Source organism: Peromyscus californicus, unplaced genomic scaffold (genome assembly GCF_007827085.1).
Source record: "Peromyscus californicus insignis strain IS unplaced genomic scaffold, ASM782708v3 Scaffold_22__1_contigs__length_63687245, whole genome shotgun sequence".
NCBI classification, from domain to species: Eukaryota; Metazoa; Chordata; class Mammalia; order Rodentia; family Cricetidae; genus Peromyscus; species Peromyscus californicus.
Window position 1 is genome coordinate 39,819,620 of NW_026294525.1, and position 21,752 is coordinate 39,841,371.

The 21,752-nt window shown below is 37.3% G+C and overlaps 1 protein-coding gene across 1 annotated transcript in view; it reads right to left on the reverse strand.

The window, feature by feature from the left end:
- Window positions 1-2,569: 2,569 nt before the first annotated feature.
- LOC128118758 (protein phosphatase 1 regulatory subunit 14B-like) overlaps window positions 2,570-21,752 on the reverse strand; it is a 69,739-nt gene continuing 50,556 nt past the window's right edge. Inside the window, exon 2 of the mRNA XM_052751582.1 lies at window positions 2,570-3,195. Coding sequence (XP_052607542.1) covers window positions 2,770-3,195 — 426 coding nt within the window. The 3' untranslated portion in view covers window positions 2,570-2,769. The remainder of the gene's footprint in view (window positions 3,196-21,752) is intronic.

Sequence of the window (21,752 nt, forward strand, 5' to 3'; positions counted from 1 at the left end):
TCATTTTACTATTTAAAAAGATAGTCAATTTAAGTGCCAGGATGACAGCTTTAGAAAAACTTGATAAACCTGTAAAAACTCAGACAGAAGAAACTAACAGTGAAGTTGCTTCAAGATTGGATCATAGGGTTACAGAAAGAAAGCCTGTTTTCACACAGTCACCCTTAGTTTGTCCAGTAACCATACAGCAGTTGCCTGATCAAATGACTACACAAAATATTTGGGCTCCAATTGAAATGTTAGATTTACGAAGGTTTAAGGAGGCAATAGTATCTTATGGCATGCATTCCCCGTATGTAAAGCAAATGTTAAACTCTTGGTCAACATATAATAGGATTGTACCACAGGATTGGCGGGAGCTGGCACAAGCTGTTCTTGAACCCAGTCAAAGGCTTCAGTGGCTAACTTGGTTCAAGGATGAAGCTAAAAACATAGAAAAACAGTGGAGGGATAAAGGAATTCAAGTCTGCCAGGGTCAGCTTATTGGAGAAGGTCAATATGCTTCAGCACAAGCACAATGTTTATATGATGTCCAAACCCTAATTTTATGTCGAACAGCAGCCTTGAATGCATGGGACAGAGTTGAGGAACCAGGAAAAAAAACTGAGTCATTTACAAAGGTTGTACAAGGCCCAAAAGAATCTTTCACAGATTTTTTACAAAGACTGGCTTCAGCAGTAAAGAGAATGGTCCCGGATTCAGAAGCTAGTAAGATAATAATTGAGTCTTTGGCCTTTGAGAATGCGAATGCAGCATGCAAAACAATAATCAGGCCGTTAAAGGCAAGATCTGCACCTTTGGAAGATTGGATTAGAGACACGGTTAATGTTGAAGCTCATGAGCATGATGATACGTGGGTAGGAGAAGCAATTTCAAGAGGTTTGAGGAATGTTAGATGTTTTGGATGTGGAAAGCAAGGACATTTGAAAAGGGACTGTAAACAGGTCATTCCTAGAAACAATGTTTCTTCAAGGAACAATGGCAACAGACTGCCCCTTCCTTCTGGAGTATGCAGAAGGTGTGGTAAGGGAAAACACTGGACCAACGAATGTAGATCAACAAGGGACAGACAGGGTAATCCTTTGCCTCAGTCTTCGGGAAACTCCCAGAGGGGCCTCATGCAGGCCCCAATAGCAAATCCAGTTCAAACCTTTCCTGCAGTCGTAGAGGAAACCCCTACTCAGAACAATTAAATAACCAAATGCCTATTGGAATAAGTCATGCTGCTCAGGATGATGAAACAGAGAGAATAGAAAATTCAGGAGAAAACATAAAGAAAATTTTTTGGCAAACTTCTATTAATGAACAAAGACCAAAATTATCCATAAAAATAAATGGTGTTTTGTTGTCTGGTCTGGTAGACACAGGTGTGGACGTTACCATAATTGCACCAGAATTTTGGCATCCAACTTGGCCTCTTCAGGAGGTAAACATTCAACTGTTAGGAATTGGGACATTATCTCAGGTGAAACAGAGTGCAAGAAGACTCGAATGTATAGGTCCAGAGGACAGAGAGCAAAATTAAAACCATATGTGGCTAACATAGCTATGAACCTGTGGGGTCGAGACTTGTTACAACAATGGAATACTCAGATTAACATCCCTCCAATCTCAGAAACAAATCATAAACTAGCACATGTTTCTGAGAGAAATATTAGAAGGCAATATTCTGAATGGTCACCAGGCATCCATATTATACAAGAACAGGGCACAACAACTGATGATCTTCCAAAGACATCAACAGCTCTACCTTTAAAATGGTTAACAGACAAGCCTGTATGGGTCCAGCAATGGCCTTTAACAACAGAGAAACTCCAGGCTTTAGAAGAGCTGGTAGAAGAACAGTTAAATGCTCAGCATATTGAAGAATCAACCAGCCCTTGGAATTCTCCTGTATTTGTTATTAAGAAGAAATCTGGTAAATGGAGAATGGTAACAGACCTTAGAGCAATTAACAAAGTAATTCAGCCAATGGGCTCTCTACAATCTGGAATTCCTTTGCCTACTCTGTTACCAAAAGGATGGCCTCTCATAGTTATTGATTTGAAAGACTGTTTCTTTTCAATACCCTTACAAGAAAAAGACAGAGAAAGATTTGCTTTCACATTGCCTACTTACAATAATTCTCAACCGGTTAAAAGATTTCAATGGAGAGTCCTCCCACAGGGAATGTTGAATAGCCCAACTCTGTGCCAATATTTTGTACAACAGCCATTGGAAGTGATACGTAAAAAATTTCCTAAATCTATAATTTATCATTATATGGATGATATTTTACTAGCTGACTCAAATGCAGATACTTTAGAAAGAATGTTTGAAGAAGTAAAGAAAATTTTGCCTTGCTGGGGATTACAAATTGCTCCTGAAAAGATACAAAGAGGAGATTCTATTAATTATTTAGGATATAAAATAGAGCTACAAAAAATTAGACCCCAAAAGGTACAAATTAGGAGAGATAGACTACAGACTCTTTTTTTTTTTTTTTTTTTTTTTTTTTTTAGCTGCTCCAAAGGCGTATCCTAGCTTTATTTTTAAAGGGCCTGCGCCGCAGAATCAATATAAAAACACAAAAAGTCCCATCAGTTTAATAACAATAAAAAACCCCAAAAATGGAAAACTGAGGGCAAGGGAAGTGGCCCCTAGGCAGGGGCACGGGGATCCCTGCTCATGGCACCAGGCCTGGCTGCAGGGCCCCCGGTATTGCTGTTGCTACAAGGTTGAGGGGCAGCGATTGTCCTGTGGGAGCCATGGTCATCTGGGTCAGGACCCTTACTTCTTCTGGGGTGTGCTCAGCTTCTGCATGCCCCGGATCTTGTCCAGCAGGCCAGAGATGAAGGCCTCAGTGGGTTTGTAACAGTCAACTAACAGCTCCTTGACTCTAGCAGCCCGGGTATCATCACTTTCCATGTCCAAGAGTTCATCCACATCTATCTCCAGCTCTGGGATCTCCTCTTCCTGGCAGTCGTAGAGACGCGTGAGCTGTTCTAAGATCCACTCCTCCAGGTTGAGGCGCTTCCGTAGCTCCTTGCGGTCGTACTTGACGGTGACCTTCCCTTGCCGTCTCACCGGGCCATCATCATCGGCACCCCCCGGGCCTTCGCCTGCGGCCCCTGGGGGACTCTGGAAGTAGACGCGGGGCCCTGTGCTCCCACTGCCCGGCCCGGGGGCCGGGGCCAGACTACAGACTCTTAATGACTTTCAAAGATTATTTGGAGATATTTCTCATCTAAGAACTATTGTTGGGGTAAAAAATGATGAACTGCATAATTTGTTCAAAACCTTAGAAGGTGACAAGGACTTAAATAGTCCAAGAGAATTATCACCTGAAGCTGAGAAAGAATTGACCTTGGTAGAAAAGAAAGTACATGAAGGACACGTGGATCGTATTGATCCAAAGCTGGATTGCATTTTGGTTATTTTACCTTCTATGCATTCTCCAACAGGAATATTAATGCAGAGGGAAGATATTATATTAGAATGGATATTTTTACCAAATAAACCAAATAAAAAATTAAAAACTTATGTGGAAAAAATCTCTGACTTGATTTGGAAAGGAAAATTGAGACTTCGTCAATTAGCAGGAATAGACCCAGCAGAAATTGTCGTACCTTTAACTAAGGAGGATATTGAAAAATTATGGACAGAAAGTGAACCTTGGCAAAGAGCTTGCAGTAATTTTTTGGGAGAAATTAACAGCAAATATCCCAAAAGCGATAGAATTGATCTTATAAAGAGAGCTGATTGGATCTTGCCTCGAATTGTACGGGAAAAACCCATATCTGGAGTTCGTACATTTTATACAGATGCCAACAAACAAGGAAAGGCAGGTTACAAATCAGAAAATTTAAGTAAAGTGGTTCAAAGTCCTTATAATTCAGTTCAAAAATCAGAATTGTATGCTATTCTGTTGGTATTAATGGATTTTTCAGAACCTCTCAACATAGTAAGCGACTCTCAGTATGCTGAAAGAGTAGTATTACATATTGAAACTGCAGAATTTATCCCTGATGCTTCAGAATTAACTTCACTATTTATTCAATTACAAGATACAATCAGGAAAAGGAGTCATCCTTTATATATAACTCACATTCGATCCCATACTGGTCTGCCAGGCCCTCTAGCACAAGGCAATGATGAGATTGATAAATTATTGATAGGAAATGTGCTGGAGGCCTCAGAATTTCATAAAAAACATCATGTCAATAGTAAAGGTTTAAAAAAGGATTTTTCCATAACCTGGCAACAAGCCAAAGAAATAGTAAAGAAATGTCCTACTTGTTCCTTCTACAATCAAACGCCATTACCAGCTGGATGTAACCCAAAAGGTACTCAAAGGAATGAAATCTGGCAGATGGACGTGTTTCACTTTGCAGAATTTGGAAAACTGAAATATGTACACCACACTATCGATACTTATTCAGGATTTCAGTGGGCAACTGCTTTGAGTTCTGAAAAAGCTGATTCTGTAATCACTCATTTGCTTGAAGTTATGGCCATCATGGGTATACCTGCACAAATCAAAACTGATAATGCTCCATCATATGTCTCTGTTAAAATGAAACAGTTTTTTGCTTATTACAATATAAAGCATATTACAGGCATACCACATAATCCTACAGGTCAAGCAGTTATAGAAAGATCAAACAGAACTCTAAAGGATATGCTAAATAAACAGAAAGGGGTAACAAAGACCCCCAGAAACAGACTGCATAATGCTCTATTAACTTTGAATTTTCTTAATGCCAATGAGAAAGGAACAACAGCTGCAGAGAGACATTGGATAATAGAAAAAACTACAGAATTAAATCAGCCTATATACTTTAAGGATGTGCTGACCTCAGAATGGAAACCAGGATATGTGTTACGTTGGGGACGAGGTTTTGCTTTTGTTTCTATAGGAGAAGATAAACTGTGGGTACCATCAAAATTGATAAAGGTTCGATTTGAACAAGAGAAACCTCTTAATTAGAGGAGGTGATAGTTCTTCAACAAGCATGAACATTCAATTTAAACTAACTTATACCAGTAACACATGTCTTTTCATTTAATCAGATAATAACTTGCCAAAAAGGAACATCCCCAAAATTAGTCTTGGGGAAAGGTTTTTGTTTTTGTCTTTTAGGAGAATGAAGGTTAAGGAATCTGAAGAACACTGGACAAATGAGACAACTGAGAAAAGGGACAAATCATCTATCCCAGGAAACAGAGTGAAACGACGTATGGGTATATATTATCTAAAAAATTTTATGTCTTCCTAAATGTTTGTTTCTGCTTTTCTCTAAAAATTTAACACTATTGGTCTTCTAATAGTCCCAGTTCAATTAAAATTTAAAGCTGACTTTAGAGTTGGAGAATGGCTCTCTCCTTCTTTAAACTCAAGCATGTTGTTAAAAGGAAAATGCAAACCCCCTGTATCATGCCAGAATAAAAGAGCCATCTTCTGCTATGGGACAGGAGAAAAGCCAAATTAACTAAGGGACTATTCTATTACTACTCTCAACTCTTTGATTCTATTCTGATTCTTTAAAACTTTTCTTAAAGTATAAATTTTATATCAAAATTTACAAGATTAATATATAGATATATAGATATATATACATTTTAACCTTTGTTAAGATATGAATGGTCATATAGAGTATTAATTAATTCTAGAAAAAAGGCTTCAATTAGCTGCATATATATGTCTTTGTGTTCGAGTCTCTTATCAGTTTTCTGCAGGAAATCACGGCCAGGACTAACATCAACTGAAGTCTCTAGGAAGAAGTTGGGGCCCCACAACAACAACAATTCCACGTGGACAATAATAACATCATTAAGCTGACAAACATCATCTACAGATCAGCTTTGAACTACAAGGTGCTCATAGCAATTTTGAGATGACTAGCTGAGATGATCCAGTCTCAAAGACTACTTGAATAAGGACTTGAGATAAACCCTGAACTTTGGCATTATACACAGACTGGATAATGAAGAATATGGTTACCTTTCCTAGAATTTGACAATTAACCTAAAATTTTTCTTTTAGGATAAAGATAACTTCGCCCATACCCAGCAGGAAGCAATTTTAAGAATACGACGCCCACATTCCCAAAGAGGTGGTGTGGGGCAGGTGGTTTTTTGGTCTTTTTAATGGGTTTTGGGTCTGGGATAATTTTCATTGTTTAGGGGAGTTGGTTACAAGTTGTTGTCAAGGGTTAGGAAAAAGGCTAAGCAAAGGAGATTAGATTTAAGGTTCTTGTTTAAAAAAAAAAGAGAGAAAGAAAGAAGAAGAAAAAGACAATTACTAGTTTTAAATACTTTACATTGGATTGGATTGTTTTATATTGTATACAAATTATATATATTGAAATTGATATTGTTAGAAAATGCTATATGTATATTTCTAATTGTACTTATACTGTTCATTTAACAATGCAATTTTCTGATCCTTGAATGTTATTATTACCAACTATTAGGATATAAAGAAATGAAAGTTAGTAGTTAGACATTACAATAGAACTTGTAGTCATATTAGATATGTTTTAAAAATTGAGCAGATATATTTTAGACAGGTCATCTTCAAACCCTTCAGAGATCTACAGAATATGGCATTTAAAATATTTTAATAACTTAGAAAATTTTTCTTTTTTGTTATGATTATGAGACATGGCTCCTGGCAGTACCAATCTACTTCAGAGAAAATATGGGCATTGAAGAAACTGCATATGGAGTTAACTTTCATTGTGGCAAAAGTTAGCCACTGGACAACAAAGTATCCTCGAATCAACAGGACAAAATGGACAGACAGGACATGAAACAAAGGACTACTGATTCTTGCCAAAACAAGTGTGGTTATGGCTTTATCAAAAGGCATCTTCTGAGGCCAGGACAATATGGCACCATCCCTGAAATGGCCTTCGCAATTCGGAAAAGGTGCAGTGCCCTTTTCTTCGAAGGCAGCTGAATAGGCAGTGGGCCGATGGCTTCTGATGTGCAATGAAACAGCAGCTGAAACAGTTATTCTTGAAGAGTAACTAAGCTCACGCCTTGCAATAGTAAACTGGCATTTGACAGAGGGATGTGGAGAAGAACGGGATGCTAAGATGAAGCCATATATACACAGCCAAGAAGAATGGACAGCTGAATTAAAAAATCAACAACAATTTCCAGAATTTAAAATCCTGAATCATGACATGACACTAGTGGAATTCAGGTGTTTCTGGTACATGGACCGCTCTCACCCAATGTGAGGTTGAACTGTTGACCTTGTGTACATCCTACTTCACAAATGAGTCTGTCAGATATGCTAAGCCTATAGGCTGAAGATGATGCCCCAACACTGTGGAGAAACCTCAGGTGACTGTCCAGGCAGCTGGCTGTTTCTGTCAACTCACAAATTTTTTGGAAGTTGCTTGCATGCACTTTCTGTTTTTATTTTTGTTAGCTAATATTATTTCCTTCTTGGGTCTCTGAGGGAGTTGAAGATTAGGTAGTTATAGTTGAAGGTTAGTTAGTTATAGTTAAAGATTAATTAGGGTAGAAAGTGAATTAGATACATTTTGGACTTAACAAAATAGGATAGATAATGAAATTATTTTCTCTGAATTTGTCAAATACAAATGGACTAGACATTGTTTAGACATTTATTACTTGTATATATTGTATATAGTCATTGTACTTTTGTATATAGTTTTTCTTTTGTTAGTTATAACCTTTTTCTTTTTTTTCCTTTTTATTAAAATAGAAAAGGGGAAATGTGGTGGTATTTTACTTGTACTGAAATGTGATTTTAATTGTATGTTAATAAATAAAGTTGTCTGGGGGTCAGAGCTATTAGAGTCATAGCAAGTGCATGGCGGCGGTGGCGCACGCCTTTAAGGACCTGGAGGGCGGTACATTCAGGCAGTGACGAGGCAGTCACATGTTTGGGTTTACAACCAATGACAAGGCAGAACAGGAAGACTTTAAAGACAGACACACAGGAAGTAGGTCCTTTTCGGAGAGCTCTCTTGGCTGGAGAGGATCCCTGAATCAGGAAGGGTGAGGCTCTTAGCTCTGACCTCTTGGCTGTCTTCTCTGAATTGGCTCTGTGTTTCTTATTTTATAAGACCGTTGGTTACATCTACACAGCAGGGATTAGGTGAGGGGAGGATAGATGTAGGGAATACTGATAGAGACACCTGTAATCTAGAGGGGCATCTCTGGGATGAGTTAGAAACTCAGAGCAATGGAAACTTCCAGGAATCTATGAGGGTGACCCTAGCAAAGACTCCTAGCAATGGGGGATACAGAGCCTGAACTGGCCATCTCCTGTAACTATGCAAGACTTCCAGTGGAGGGGTTGGACACAAACCCAGCTACAGTATCTTCCACCTCTAATTTGTCCTGCCTACAAGATGTGTTGGGGTAAAATTGGTGCAGAAATTATGGGTGTGACCATTATTGACTAACCTGGGCTCATAGGGGCTCATAGAGAATGAACCGACAACCAGGAAGCCTGCATGGGACTGACCTGGGCCCTCTACATATATGTCACAGTTGTGTAGCTTGGTCTTCTTGTGGGACTCCTAACAGTGGAAGCAGAGGCTGTCTGACTCTTTTGTCTACTTTTGGGAACTGTTTCCTCGTAATGGATTGCCCAGTCTAACCTTAATATGAGTGCCTAGTCTCACTGCACGTTTGACTGATATCCATGGAAGGCCTGCCCTTTTCTGGAGAGAAATGGAGTTGCAATGGATGGGAGGGGCAGAAGGGAGGTGGTGGGGAGGGACTAGGAAGAGAGGAGGGAGGGGAAACTGGTTGGGATGTAAAAAAATAAGAAAATGAAAAAATATTTTCTCCTCAAATAATGTCATTTGAACTTCAGGTTCAGTCACAATAATCACACTACTTTATAGTAGAACTTACCAGAGTAAAAAGAGCTGACTTTAACAAGTGATGGGAAAAACATGAAGCAAATGGAGCTCCCATGGCCTGCTGGAAAGTGTGAAATAGGACCACGAACTGTGGAAAACATCTTCTCAGCTACTTATGAAGTGAATAATTGAATCTGCTATGCAAATGTGCCCATAAAAGACTTGTGCCTATATGTCCTTTGCAGATTTATTTGAAAACGACCCAAGTGCCCATAAAAATATAAATACCTAACTTGGCAGTGGTGGCACAACACGCTTTTAATCCTAGCACTTGGGAGGCAGAGGCAGGCGGATCTCTGTGAGTTCAAGGCCAGCCTGCTCTATAGGGCTAATGCCAGGACAGCCAGGGTTGTTACACAGAGAAACTCTGTCTCAAAAACACAAAACAAAACAAAACCATGATAAAAAGTAAATACATAAAAAATAAGGTTCATGGAATCTGAAATAGAATTGTAGTTGCATGGAATAATAGAAATGTATCTATTTTGCTGAGTAGAAAAAGAAACAAAGAAATGTAAGTCATACGGAGGACATATCACACAGGAGGATTTATATAAAATTCTATAAAATATAAACCATAGTGACAGAAGTCAAATCAGTTCTTCTCTGAAGATTTGGGTTGGAGTGGGAGAAATAATTAAGATGCCCCTTTATTGGCAGTGGTTATGAATTCATGGGTGCATCAATATACCAAACCTCATTAAACTGTACCCGTTAGACATGGGCAGTTTACTGATAAATTATACTTTAACCATTATAAGAGAACATATCTTTTTGGAAAACTTGGTTCATATTTTGTTATCTAATTCTGTTGGTTAGTTAGAAATTATGACTAGTAGTCCTATGATTTGTGCTTGATATATAAATGAGAAAACATGATGGAGATTCATTCCTTTTTCTCCAATCAATAAAATTAGTTTTTCTAATGGCTTGTTAGGGATGAGCGGTTGGAGCAAAATAGAAGAGAATGATAAGATTTTATAGAGTTCTTTGAGGGGAAAACTAAAACTCCTCATCCATGGAGGAGACCCAAAACAATTTGTTGTGATAAAATTAAAAAGATATAAATAGAAATATAAAGGAGACTCTGGTAACAGAGGAGAAAAACATTATGAAAGCTCCATTCTTTGGCTATATATTTGAAAGTCATGTAAAATCCATTCTGTGCTCTCAAAGTTCCTAAGTTGATGGAGCAGAACTGTGTTACAAGCCAATATTCAAGCATCCAGGAGCTGTGTACTACACAACCCAGATCGCTCTAGAGTATGCAATCCATGGTCTAATTAGCCTACTCAGAAACTGGGAAAGATAATTGCCCTTCATAAGCCTTGAATTTCTACTCAGCTATCACTATGGTAGACAATCTCCTGACTGTGTTTCTGGACCAAGAAGTCACGTTGTAGAGCTACTTGCATATGACCTCTTGTTATATCCCAAGAGGTTCAGAGCTGATCCAGGGCTCACTGGTCACATATAGCCATGGAAGAGAAAATTTAATTGCAATGTATTTTGACTAAATAGGAAAAAAATAAAAAAAATTCTTAATTTGGAAGAGAGAATTTATATAAAAATGTAATATTCAAACCCAATTATATACAAGCTATATTTAAATTTCCTGCCTGTCTGGCTACTTCATCTATTTCTAACTGCTATTTTAACTGTGTTTTCAAAATGCTGACTGAGTAGATGTCTAGATCAGATGGACTTGCCTAACTGATCAACTGAAATCAAATCATTTGATGGCTCACATGGTCAGTCTAGGTCAGTATCATGTCAGGCAAATCCCTCTATGTGGTAGACAGACTTCTGTAGGTTTTTTTTTTTACCTCATATTTCTCTGATAAACTATTTTTCTACCTTCTGATTAATAGAAGCACTCATTTTTTAAATTAGAGCTATGGTATGTATCTTCTTAAGTGTTGATTTTCAGAACTGTTAAACTTACCAAAATAAAATGATGCCTACCTTCACTGATTTTCTCAAAAGTAGTTCTGGAATTCTAACCCAGAGCAATCAGGAAGAAGAAATAACAGACACATAAATTGGGAAAAACTTCAATTTGACAACATTTTCAGAGGACACAAACTTATGTATGAACCCACCGAAATCTTTAAATTTTAAGTGAATTAAAAATTAATTATTAAATTAAAATTTAAATTAATATAGTACTTTACAAGGTAAAAATAACTACATAAAATTATAGTATTGTATATGCAAAAACAAATTATCTGAAATATTAATTAAGAAGAAAACTCATTTACAGTAGCTACAAAAAAAAAACAAGGAATAAATTTAACCAAAGAGGTGGTCTCAACAACGCAATTTCTTCACAAGAAAATTATAAAATACTGACCAAAGAAATTAAAGAAGAACCCCAAGAGCAGAAAGAATATCATGGTCAATGACAACTAGATTCAATATTTTTGAAATATGTAATACTACCTGAACCAACTTACATTTTCAAGGAAATCCATATCAAAATATCACTACCAGTTTTCACAGAACTGGAAAAAAACTTCTAAAATGTATATATAATTAATTTTTTTTTAAATGCCAAAGCCATAATAAGGCAAAAGAGAGAGCAAGTGGCTAATGTTACAACATACTACAAAACTGAAGTAATTTGAATAGCATCACATTGGTATAAAACCAGACAGGAACAGAACAGGAAATAGGAAAGTTGATCTACTGATCTATGCAAAACTGATCTTTGACAACTGTGCTAAGGGCATGCATGGCAGACGGAAACCTTTTCAATAAATGGTGCTGATTAAACAGGATGTTCAGAAGCAGAAATAAAACTAGATTAGAGGGCCAGATGAGCAGGCCAGAGAGATAGCTCATTGGGTAAACACACTTGCTGCCACACTTGATGTCCTGAGTTCCATCCCAGGACCCACATGATAGAGACAAAAATGGATTCCACAAGTCTCTTCTGAAATTCACACATGCACCATGGATACACATACACACACACACACACACACACACACACACACACACACACACACACACACCATAGATAAATAAATAGGTAAATAAATGTAATAATATCTTTAAAACTAGATTAACAAAATAAAAATGGTATTGAAAGCTGCAAGAAAGAAGAGGTGGAATGTTGAGGAAGAGGTGGATATGGCTAACCAATATGAAGAATGCATGAAAAAGTCATATAGAAACTGAGTATTCTTTAATCTAATTAAAAAATTAAAACAGAGTTTGGAGGGAAACTTGATGCATAGCTAGATAATGTTCTCTTAGAGGTAGTTATGCACCCAAATCCACAGTGCTATTTGGAGGATGCCTTCAAAAGGAGTTGGTCAAAGAGTTCCTAGGGACATCCCCCAAATAATGCAGGTTTTTGCTATTCCTCTTGATCATCCAAAAGAACTGTATGATATGACACTATTGCTGAAGATTTCAAGATGGAGAGAAATCAAGTTGGAATTGATCTGGAAGCCTCTTGCCTGCTCACTAGCTTACAAAGAATTAGAAAATGCTTTGCAGGCTCTTTGTTGGGGAATGGGGCATAAGCAATCTTACTCAACTGTAAATACTACAAACTTCCATATCACTCTGCTAGGCAAGATATGCCCAATTCTGCAGTAGTTACATGATGGTTCTAGGGGTCATCAACTATCCTCTGGTTGGATATGAGGTCCATTCCCCATAAAGAAATCTATGCCTTGCACTACAAATTTGGTCAATTAATTCCCGCAGAGGTCATAGGCTCTGGTGTTTAACTCACACAGTTGTTTAACTAGACTGACAGCGTCAAACTACTTTCTAAATGTCTATGTTTACACCCATAGATAAATGCTGCTCTCAGCTCTAATTAGTGAAGCATTTCTTTGCAGTGAAGGACAGTGGTTTTAGAGTTTATACTCAAGATGCTGAAAATAAGTGATGGCTGAGGCTTAGCTCCAAGCAACATACTTAGACAACTTTGTCTAAGCCTCAGCTAATGTTGCAAAAGAGAGAGCATAAGGAATACAAGAGCCAGAATATAGGTAAAAGTGAGAACTGCCATTCTCTAGACACAACACAACCATTGCTGATTAAAAAAAAACTCGTAGCAGCTGCGGTTATTTGCACTGGGTCTGTACAATACTGGCCCTGTGTAAAGAGAGTCATGGGGAGGTTCATGAAGCCGTATCCCTTATTGCTGAACTATTGGTTATTGGTAGATTGTTGAAGACGGGGAGTCATTGTCTTTAGAAATGCACCCACTGGAGAGTCCACCAGACCCCAATGGATAATTCCCAACTCTGGATCACAGAGAGTGCTGAATAAACTTAATGGGTCACATGCAAAACAAATAAAACAAAAAAACATGAGTGTGGAGAATAAATTTATAGAGAAGTAAGGGGGTAGTCAAATTGGGAGGGAGATAAGAGGGGGTAGGAATCACAATACATTCAATATAGGTATAAAATTGCCAATAGACAAAATTAATTAATAACAAAGATAATATACAGCTCAAAAGGCTACAAGAAGATATTTTGAAAGTTTTGAACATAAAGAAATGATAGGGGAATAATAGTGGATGATTATTTCAATGAATGTCTGTATTCTGTTTACAAGACTCAAAAAGTTTAAAGAACTCAAAAACAAAGAGTCAAAGAAAATAAATGACCTCACTCAAAAAGTGGACCAGGGAACTAAATAGAAAGTTCTTAAAGGTTAAAAAAAAAAAAAAGAAAGCTAAGAATGTCACAAAAAATGTTCATCTTTCTTAACAATTAAGGAAATGGAAATGCATCTGAGAATCAGTGTGGAGACTCCTCAAGATAAGAATAAATTTACCATATGACCCAGGTATACCACTCCTTGGCATGTGCAAAAAGGACTTTATGTCCTACTCCACAGATACTTGCTCAACTGTGTTCACTGCTATTCTATTCACAATAGCTAGGAAATAGGAAACACCCTATGTGTCTTTCCACTGACAAATGGATAATGAAAATGTGATATGTATACACCTTGGAATATTATTCAGTTGTAAATAAAAGTGAAATAATGAATTTCCCAAGTAAATGGGTGAAACTGGAAAAGATTGTACTGAATGAGGTAACTCAAACCCAGAAAGACAAGCTCTCTTTCATCTCAAACTGCTAGCCTCAAATCTACAGAGTAACTGTAGAAACCAGGAAAGTGAAATGGGACAATTGTTGAGGTTGGAGGATGGAGGAGTAGCACTTAAGAGAAGAATAGCAGGGTTGAAGTGATCTGAAAAAGGGATGTGGGCAAAACAAATGTGGAATTCTAATTAGAGGGGGGAAGGGAGAGAAATACAGAAGAGAAGGGCAAAGTAACAGTAAGGATGTCTGGAAAGTCATGAGGAATCATGCTATCGGCTATCTACCTAAAAATTACCCATAATACATGTAAGTTGGTGTAAATACACATACAGTTTTAAATGCAATTTTCCCATCTGTGCTGACAACACTCCCTTAAAAACATACCTTGGAGGTAACTAACAGTTCCCAAGTTGAACCTAAGATCTGCTCAATCAGAGGAAAATTGTGCCTGGTACTGGAAACCTAACCAACCACTCAGGGCTAGTGGAGTCATGCAGGAGAACTTGTAACCACCACTTTCCTTAACCAGTGTAATCCCTAATAACACTCTAAACATTTGTCCTTATGCCCACAGATAGGTGTAAGCCTCATGCTTTATCAAGGAAACTTGTCTTTACAGCAGACAGAGACCATAAAAGAAAATCACAGTTGATTTTAGACAACTTCTTGTCTCCTATCTGTCCTCAGTCCTCCAAAACCTCTATGGTTAATTTTGGTCAGCTAGTGGCTAGCTCTGCCCTCTGACTCAAAGCAAACTTTATTGTCAGAATGTAATCAAAATATCACACAACACACAACCAACCAAAATATAGAGCTCAGTTTCAACTGATATATTTCCAGCACATGTACTGACCCAAGGCTCAGAGATCATTGCAAAAGAAAGGTTGGAAAGATTTTAAGAACCAGAACAACTGAGCATTTGTTGTGTGAGTGTGTCTCCTAGGATGACAGAGAAGCTATGCCCGTGAAGTCTCACTAACATGGCTCCATAAACATGACCTGAGCAAACATTACACCAATACACATGCTAATATGAATGGAGGAATGTTCTTGAGGTCATATCCCTAGACAAAGAATTATAGGCGACTGAGGATTGCTACCAAAGAGCACACCAACTGTTTATCCATTACCAAATGGCCAGTCCTAAAAACATATACATACAAGTAACATTGTACAGACTGAGAAGATTGTATTTATGTAATAACAATTAGTGAAAAAATGTCATAAATTTAAGCAGGGAGGGGCATAGGGGAGGATTTGGATGGAGAAGAGAGAAAGGGAAAATAATGTAATTATAGTTTTAAAAACTAAAAGAAACAATTTATTTTAAAGAAATGATAGTGGCTGCATATGCTTAGTCACTGGTAGAACAATTGTAGTGTGTGTGAGATTAAGTTCAATCTTCCTTCCCACAAAAGGGAGGAAAAAACAAATATTTGATTAGATAAATATATTAAATCTGATTTAAATATCACTCAAAATGTATTTATATCAAAACATTATATAATTGCCCATGAATATGCACAACTTATAATTTTCATATTTATATCAGCTAAGATAAATTTTAAAATAGGAAATTAAATACTTTCTGAAGATCTAAAGAGACTACCTTTCAGAATTTGATGGGAAATAGTAAATCTCAGTAAAATGCATAAAGAATTTTCTGGAAGAATAAAAACAAATTAGCTTTATAAGTTCACCATTATAGGAGAACTGGATCTGAGCAATGGAAATACACACACACAAGCGTACACACCAAAGAAATCTACCTAAAATTGTTTAATGAAGTACAAGGGTGGGATGATATAGAAAAACATCAATCATCTAGAATCAAACTTACAGATTATAGGGGTGAAGAAGTAAAAACAGAAAACAGGACTCTTGATTCACACACAACAAAAGGGTGGAAAACGCCTTACTTCCTGGCTTTTCCCTATTCAGAATAATGATCCATAGTTTATTTCTTTTTTTTTTTTTTGCTATTATTGTTTTGTTTTGAAAGAACTTCAAGTTTCTTATTACACACTTTAAGAGAAATAGGGAAAAAAACAATGAAATAACCTCATTTTATTGTTGTTTTTTGTTATTAGAATTCTATTGGCTTAGAATAGCTGTTGCACTAGATCAGCCAAGTATGATTTCCCCACCTGTGCTAAGCTGCTGTTGGCCCTCCTAGCTTACCAGCAGCAGAGAGTGTTTTTGAAAAATGCAGGAGGCTTTAGGCCTATACAGAAGTGACCATTTTAACCCTGTAGTTAACTGTCTGTGTGGTCCTTGGTAAGTTAAAGATTTCGGGGGTTCATATTCATAACAGAAGAATGATGAGGATAAAATTATGGAGCTTCAAGTATAAAATGTAAAACAAGCACCAGATAGTGTTTTCTTTCATACCCAGAATTCATAGTTTGCTTGTGGAATATGTGTGGAGGAACTGTGGCTTTGCATAGTTAGAAGAACTTTATTTTTAAAGATGAGGAATATCAGCATTATGGTGGCCTCTTTCTGTTTCCCATTAGTTTCGGCAAACATTAGGGTCATTTGCTCTTGTTGTGCCGGCTAAGAAGCTGTGTGCCTCTCTCTTCATACTGGAGAGGGTGTTTAGAAACAGTCATTCTCCCAATGTTTCTATCATTGCACTGAACTGAGAAGAAATATCCTGTGCATATGTGGTAGATCAACCTCTAGAGTTGACTGACCTCTTCTTTGTATTGACATTTCCACCTTGGGCAAACTTTTCCATCTTGGTAACTCAATCTCTCATCTATAAAGTACATCATAAGAAAATTTTGTTTTAAATTTCTTAACATATGAAGAACCATGCCTGGCATAAAACAAGTACTCATCAAAAATGCTATTATTATTTCTCTTGTATTTTTTGTAACCTCGAGTCAGCAATTAGCAGTCCCTTGCTGAAGGTACCTGATATCCTTATTAGAGTCTTGATAATAGAAGCATTGGTATAGAGAGGGTGGATGCTAAGCATGCAACTATTATGTGACTCAGCATCATTCTTTATTCATTGAGGAAAAAGAGAAGCAAAACAGACTCAGAGGAAAGAGTTTGTGATAGTGCAGACACTACACTTCTTGTTTATTTGCTGCTCAGTGTTGATTTTCTTGTCCTACTGTGATGTCAAAAGCAAACTTTGAAAACATAAAGTGAAGAAGAAAGGAACGTGACGTTCCACTTGACAGTACCTTAAGGGTAGGGTAGGGAGCATAAGTACTGTGCGTTTATGCTTTTTAGCAGAAAATGCTAGTCCTGGAGGCGAATGGCTCTGCTTCTCCTGCATTTTATACATTCTGTCGGGCCTATAAATCGTTCTTCTGAAATATTCTAAATTTCCAACATCTCATTATCATTGTTGATGGACCTCTGGTCCAATCCTCTGTTCTTTCTCCTTGGATTTCAGTAGCGTCCTTGAGTTGAGCTTCATTTTTCACACAGCTGCCTAAATGCTCTTTCTAAAGTGTAAATTATGTCACTTCCCTACCCTCTGAAAGCTCCAGGGGCCACCAGCTACTAGCGACTAGCAGAACAAAAGTCTCACCTGTAAAATGCTCTCTACCCAGACAAAGACTTTGGCACTTGCTGATCTTCCTCGGAAATCTCTCCCCCAAAACATGTGCACAGGCAGCATTTCACTTTGAGACCTTAGCAGGATTGCAAACCATCAGAATACAAACTGGCATCCCCTGCAGTTATGTATCTCAGCCATCATACTTTGCAATACCCGATGAAATCTCACTTCCTTATTATTTCCAAGTTCATCTGTTCTAGTCCCTTCAATGAATCTAGCTGTTTGGAAAGAAGGCCGAATCTGCTTTATCCCTTAATGCCCAACTCCAGGGAACCATGTGAAGTTCTTCAACCTGGCAGTCCCAACATCAGATCTGGTAGACTGAGATAGGCCTCTCAGTATTAGCAGAGTGGCATCATTGGAAGCCAGTGGCTTTACAACATCTTTTGCCCTTTTAAATAATTTTATCTTAATGATTACTGTAAAAATAAAATGCTATATCTCTTGTAACAAGGAAAAGAAAATACTATATTTTTATAAACATCATACAAAAGTCTGTAACACAAACTGGTTAGAACTTAATGAATCTGATCCTGACCTACTAGGCTACCTCTATTTTTGACTAAAGCCATACGACATGCAACATCCCACTGAAATATACCTGTCAGCCAATCCTAGGATTATAATGCAAAATCTGTTAATGGACACTATTTTTTTCCTCAAAATATGTTTGTTGCCTCCATATCAATAATTACCATATCTCTTTGCTTCTCTAATGGAAAATGGAAATATTTATGTAGTTTTACACATTCACACTCACATATATTCTGTTATAATTGACAAACAACTGAGATGGTATATGTATATATTATTTACTTCTAAATGTGAATATATAATTGAAATTATTAAACTAAGTACATTAATTTTCTACTTTTATATCATATACTGACACAGTTTTATATGTTACTTAGTAACTTATCTTAAGCCAGTGGTTCTCAACATGTGGGTTGTGACCCCATTGGGAGTTGCATATCAGGTAACCTGCATATCAGATATTCATATTACAGCTCATGACAGCAGCAAAATTACACTTATGAAGTGGCCACAAAATAATTTTATGCTTGGGGGTCACCACAATGGGAGGAACTTTATTGAAGGGTTGTAGCATCAGGAAGGTTGAGAAGTACTATTAAAAGAAACACAAGATGAAATTGTGTTATTTGCTTCATTAAAAATATTGGTAGATACTTGATATTTCAAAGCAGTTTAGTTCTTCTATGAAGGGACAGTAGGCATTTACATCCATTATTTCAGGTTTGTAGACCTCAGTCTCTGATACATAGATCTACCAATTTTTGTAAGGCATAAATTGTACTCTAATTCTTTTTTATTATTATTAAGAAATTTTCTGTTCATTTTACATACTAACCACAGGCGCCCCTCTCTTCCCTCCTCCCACCCCCCAGCCTTCTGCCTCAACACACTGCCCATTCCCACCTCCTCCAAGGCAAGGACTCTAAATTCTAATTGCCTCAAAGTGACTGAACTAAGCAGCCAGAAAGTCACAGAGCAAGTGCACTGAAGTCACAGAATGCAGTTAACTAATTTCAAGCGAAAGTTGGAGAAGTTTGGATATCACTGAAGTGTTAAATTAGAACTCAACTACTGGCTGTACAAAAGTAAGTCAGATTGTATGGAGGAAAATTGACTGGTAGAAAAAAAAATTCTCTTTAGAAAAAAGATTATGGAAGACCAATGAGAGGAAATTGATTGAGAGGAAAGCAGCTGTATTTCCCATCTGCACTCTCACAAGAGACAATTCTAAGCAGTACATCACAGCAGATTCCTACCTCTCAGTTGTGAACACAAGAAAAGCAAATCCTGCCTCTGTAGTTGGTCTATATGCATCATTCTCCCTGACTTGAAAGAGAAGATTCTGTGAAAGAGACATAACACATTTGTGCAACTTAGTAAAAAGAGAGAAGGATGCCGAGGGGAAGGGAACGTCTTCTGCAAATACACACTGCTGTCAGCAGGAAGGAGTAGAGGGACATTCAACAACAATGATTGCATAATTAAAGATACAGTTATTAGAATGAGGCAATATAAGATGCGTATCCCAACAGCAATATGAAGAGAGCACAAGAGTACATGATTTGTTTCCAGATGGAAGAATAGTATTTGTTATGCAAATATAACATTTAATAGGCTTGTGAGTTGAATGATAGAACTGATTAGAATGAAAAGAAAATAAATGAAGTTACTAGGTAGTCTGCTGTGCTCAGATTTTTCTTCTTATCACAGGCAGAAATATTGTCACATGTTGGATGGCAAATTAGAGAATGGGACAAAGTTTCCACTTTTACTTAGGAGCATGAAACTGACAAGACTCTACTCTCTGCCTTTGGTAAAACTGGGGAGGAAGAAAAGATGCTTCCTAATGTGATCATTCAAGTGTGATAGGGACAAAAACCAATGGTGACTTCCAATATCAAAGATTCTCTCTAATTGTCCAGAACAGCCTTAAGTCACAGAAAAAGAGAGGGGATGACATGGCAGGAAATGAAGCAGCTGGTTAGGAATAGTTCCGGTTTGAGCAATGGGTAGAGATTTAGAATTATATGACCAGAAAAAGCTGGAGGGTAGGAAATGAACTTCCACAGACACTAAAAGCCAATGCGGAAAACTTTTGATTTAAGATTTTGGATAGCTCTGCACATAGAGCACCACATAGTTGCCATTTATACAAATATCATAAATGCTAATTTTTACATACATCTTTTGTCATCACAAATATCTTTTAATTTAACTATTAGTGTCATGTCTCAGAAAAAACAGGGACTTAGTGAAATGGAAGTTATTTTCTGAATTGGATGTTGACAAGTGACAGGATAAATGTTAAATTGCATTATGTGCTCCTGGGTTCCCTGCACTTTCGTGTATGGTACAGTTGATCAAGGACTAAGGATGAAAAGGAACAAGGAGAGGAGGTGAAGGAGAATCCAGGAACAGATTCATGACTCTGAATTAAGTGAGCATGAATTTTGGATCAGCATAATTTTGAGAGTTTGCCTTGCCTTAAAGTACCATACACCGGGAAATGAAACTTGAAAACCTATGGTGGAGTGGTTCACACAAGGTTGAATGTACAAGGGGTATTCAGATACTAATAAGTACCTCACCAGGAAGTGGGGCCACACTAGCAGAGAGGCAGGTGAAAACAGGTCCTAGGCTGAAAGTTGTCACAGCTGTCACCCACCATAAAAACTCAAAATAGCCATTTTGCAGTTACTCAGGCTCTGCTGAGTCCAGAGCACAGACACTTAGGAGATTTCAAGAGCTACATCTGCACTAGATTTCATGTAATTTTTATAGCTTCCTCCTACCCTCTCAGTAGATCCACTTTTGCTCCATTAGAAGGCCGTTTACTAATTTTTTATTGTTTGAGAGTTTCATGCATGCGTGTAATGTGTTTTGATCAATTCATCATCCTTTCCCCTCTGCTCCAGTTTTCCTAATATCCTCACCACCATTTCTCTCTCTTAAATTTTGTGTCTTTTTTCTTTATAACAAATAAAACTTACTAATTCCACTTAGTGTTGTCTGAATGTGCATGGGTGTGACACCAACTACTAAAGCCAAGGTGAGGAAAACTGAATCACTCATAGCAGCCATCAATTATCAACAGCTTCTAGGGTCTTTCTTTTTGTTTTTATTTACTTATATCATATTTGATTAATCTTCGTATCATTTTATCTGTCTTCATTCTCATGAAAAATCTTCTCAAATTATACAGCACTTTAAAAACATTGTGTGTGTGTGTGTGTGTGTGTGTAGGATAGTCTAAGATGATCTGTTGGATTTTTGATCCCATTATGTGGTCTCAGGAATCAAACTCACTTTGTCAAGATTGCCAGCAGACACCTTAATCTACTAAACCATAGATATGGTTCTTTTAAGTACAGAAGAGATATGTTTTAACACCTAAGTAGTTGGGAGAAACTCTTGAGGACAGAAATTATATGTCATTAGATTGACATTTACAGAATAAGCTTAAAGTCTTGCCTGGGAGGAAGGAGATTCAGAGCAAGAACAGATGCAAACATGTCCATATGTGTAAGTGTGCAAATGGAAACAGAATTGGTTTCCAAGCATGATCACCCAAGCAATTAATAAATACATACTCATAACAAAGCTGGCAGGTCAAGCACAATTCTCCCAGTATAGGAAATCAGGCTCACACTCTAAAGAAGGAGA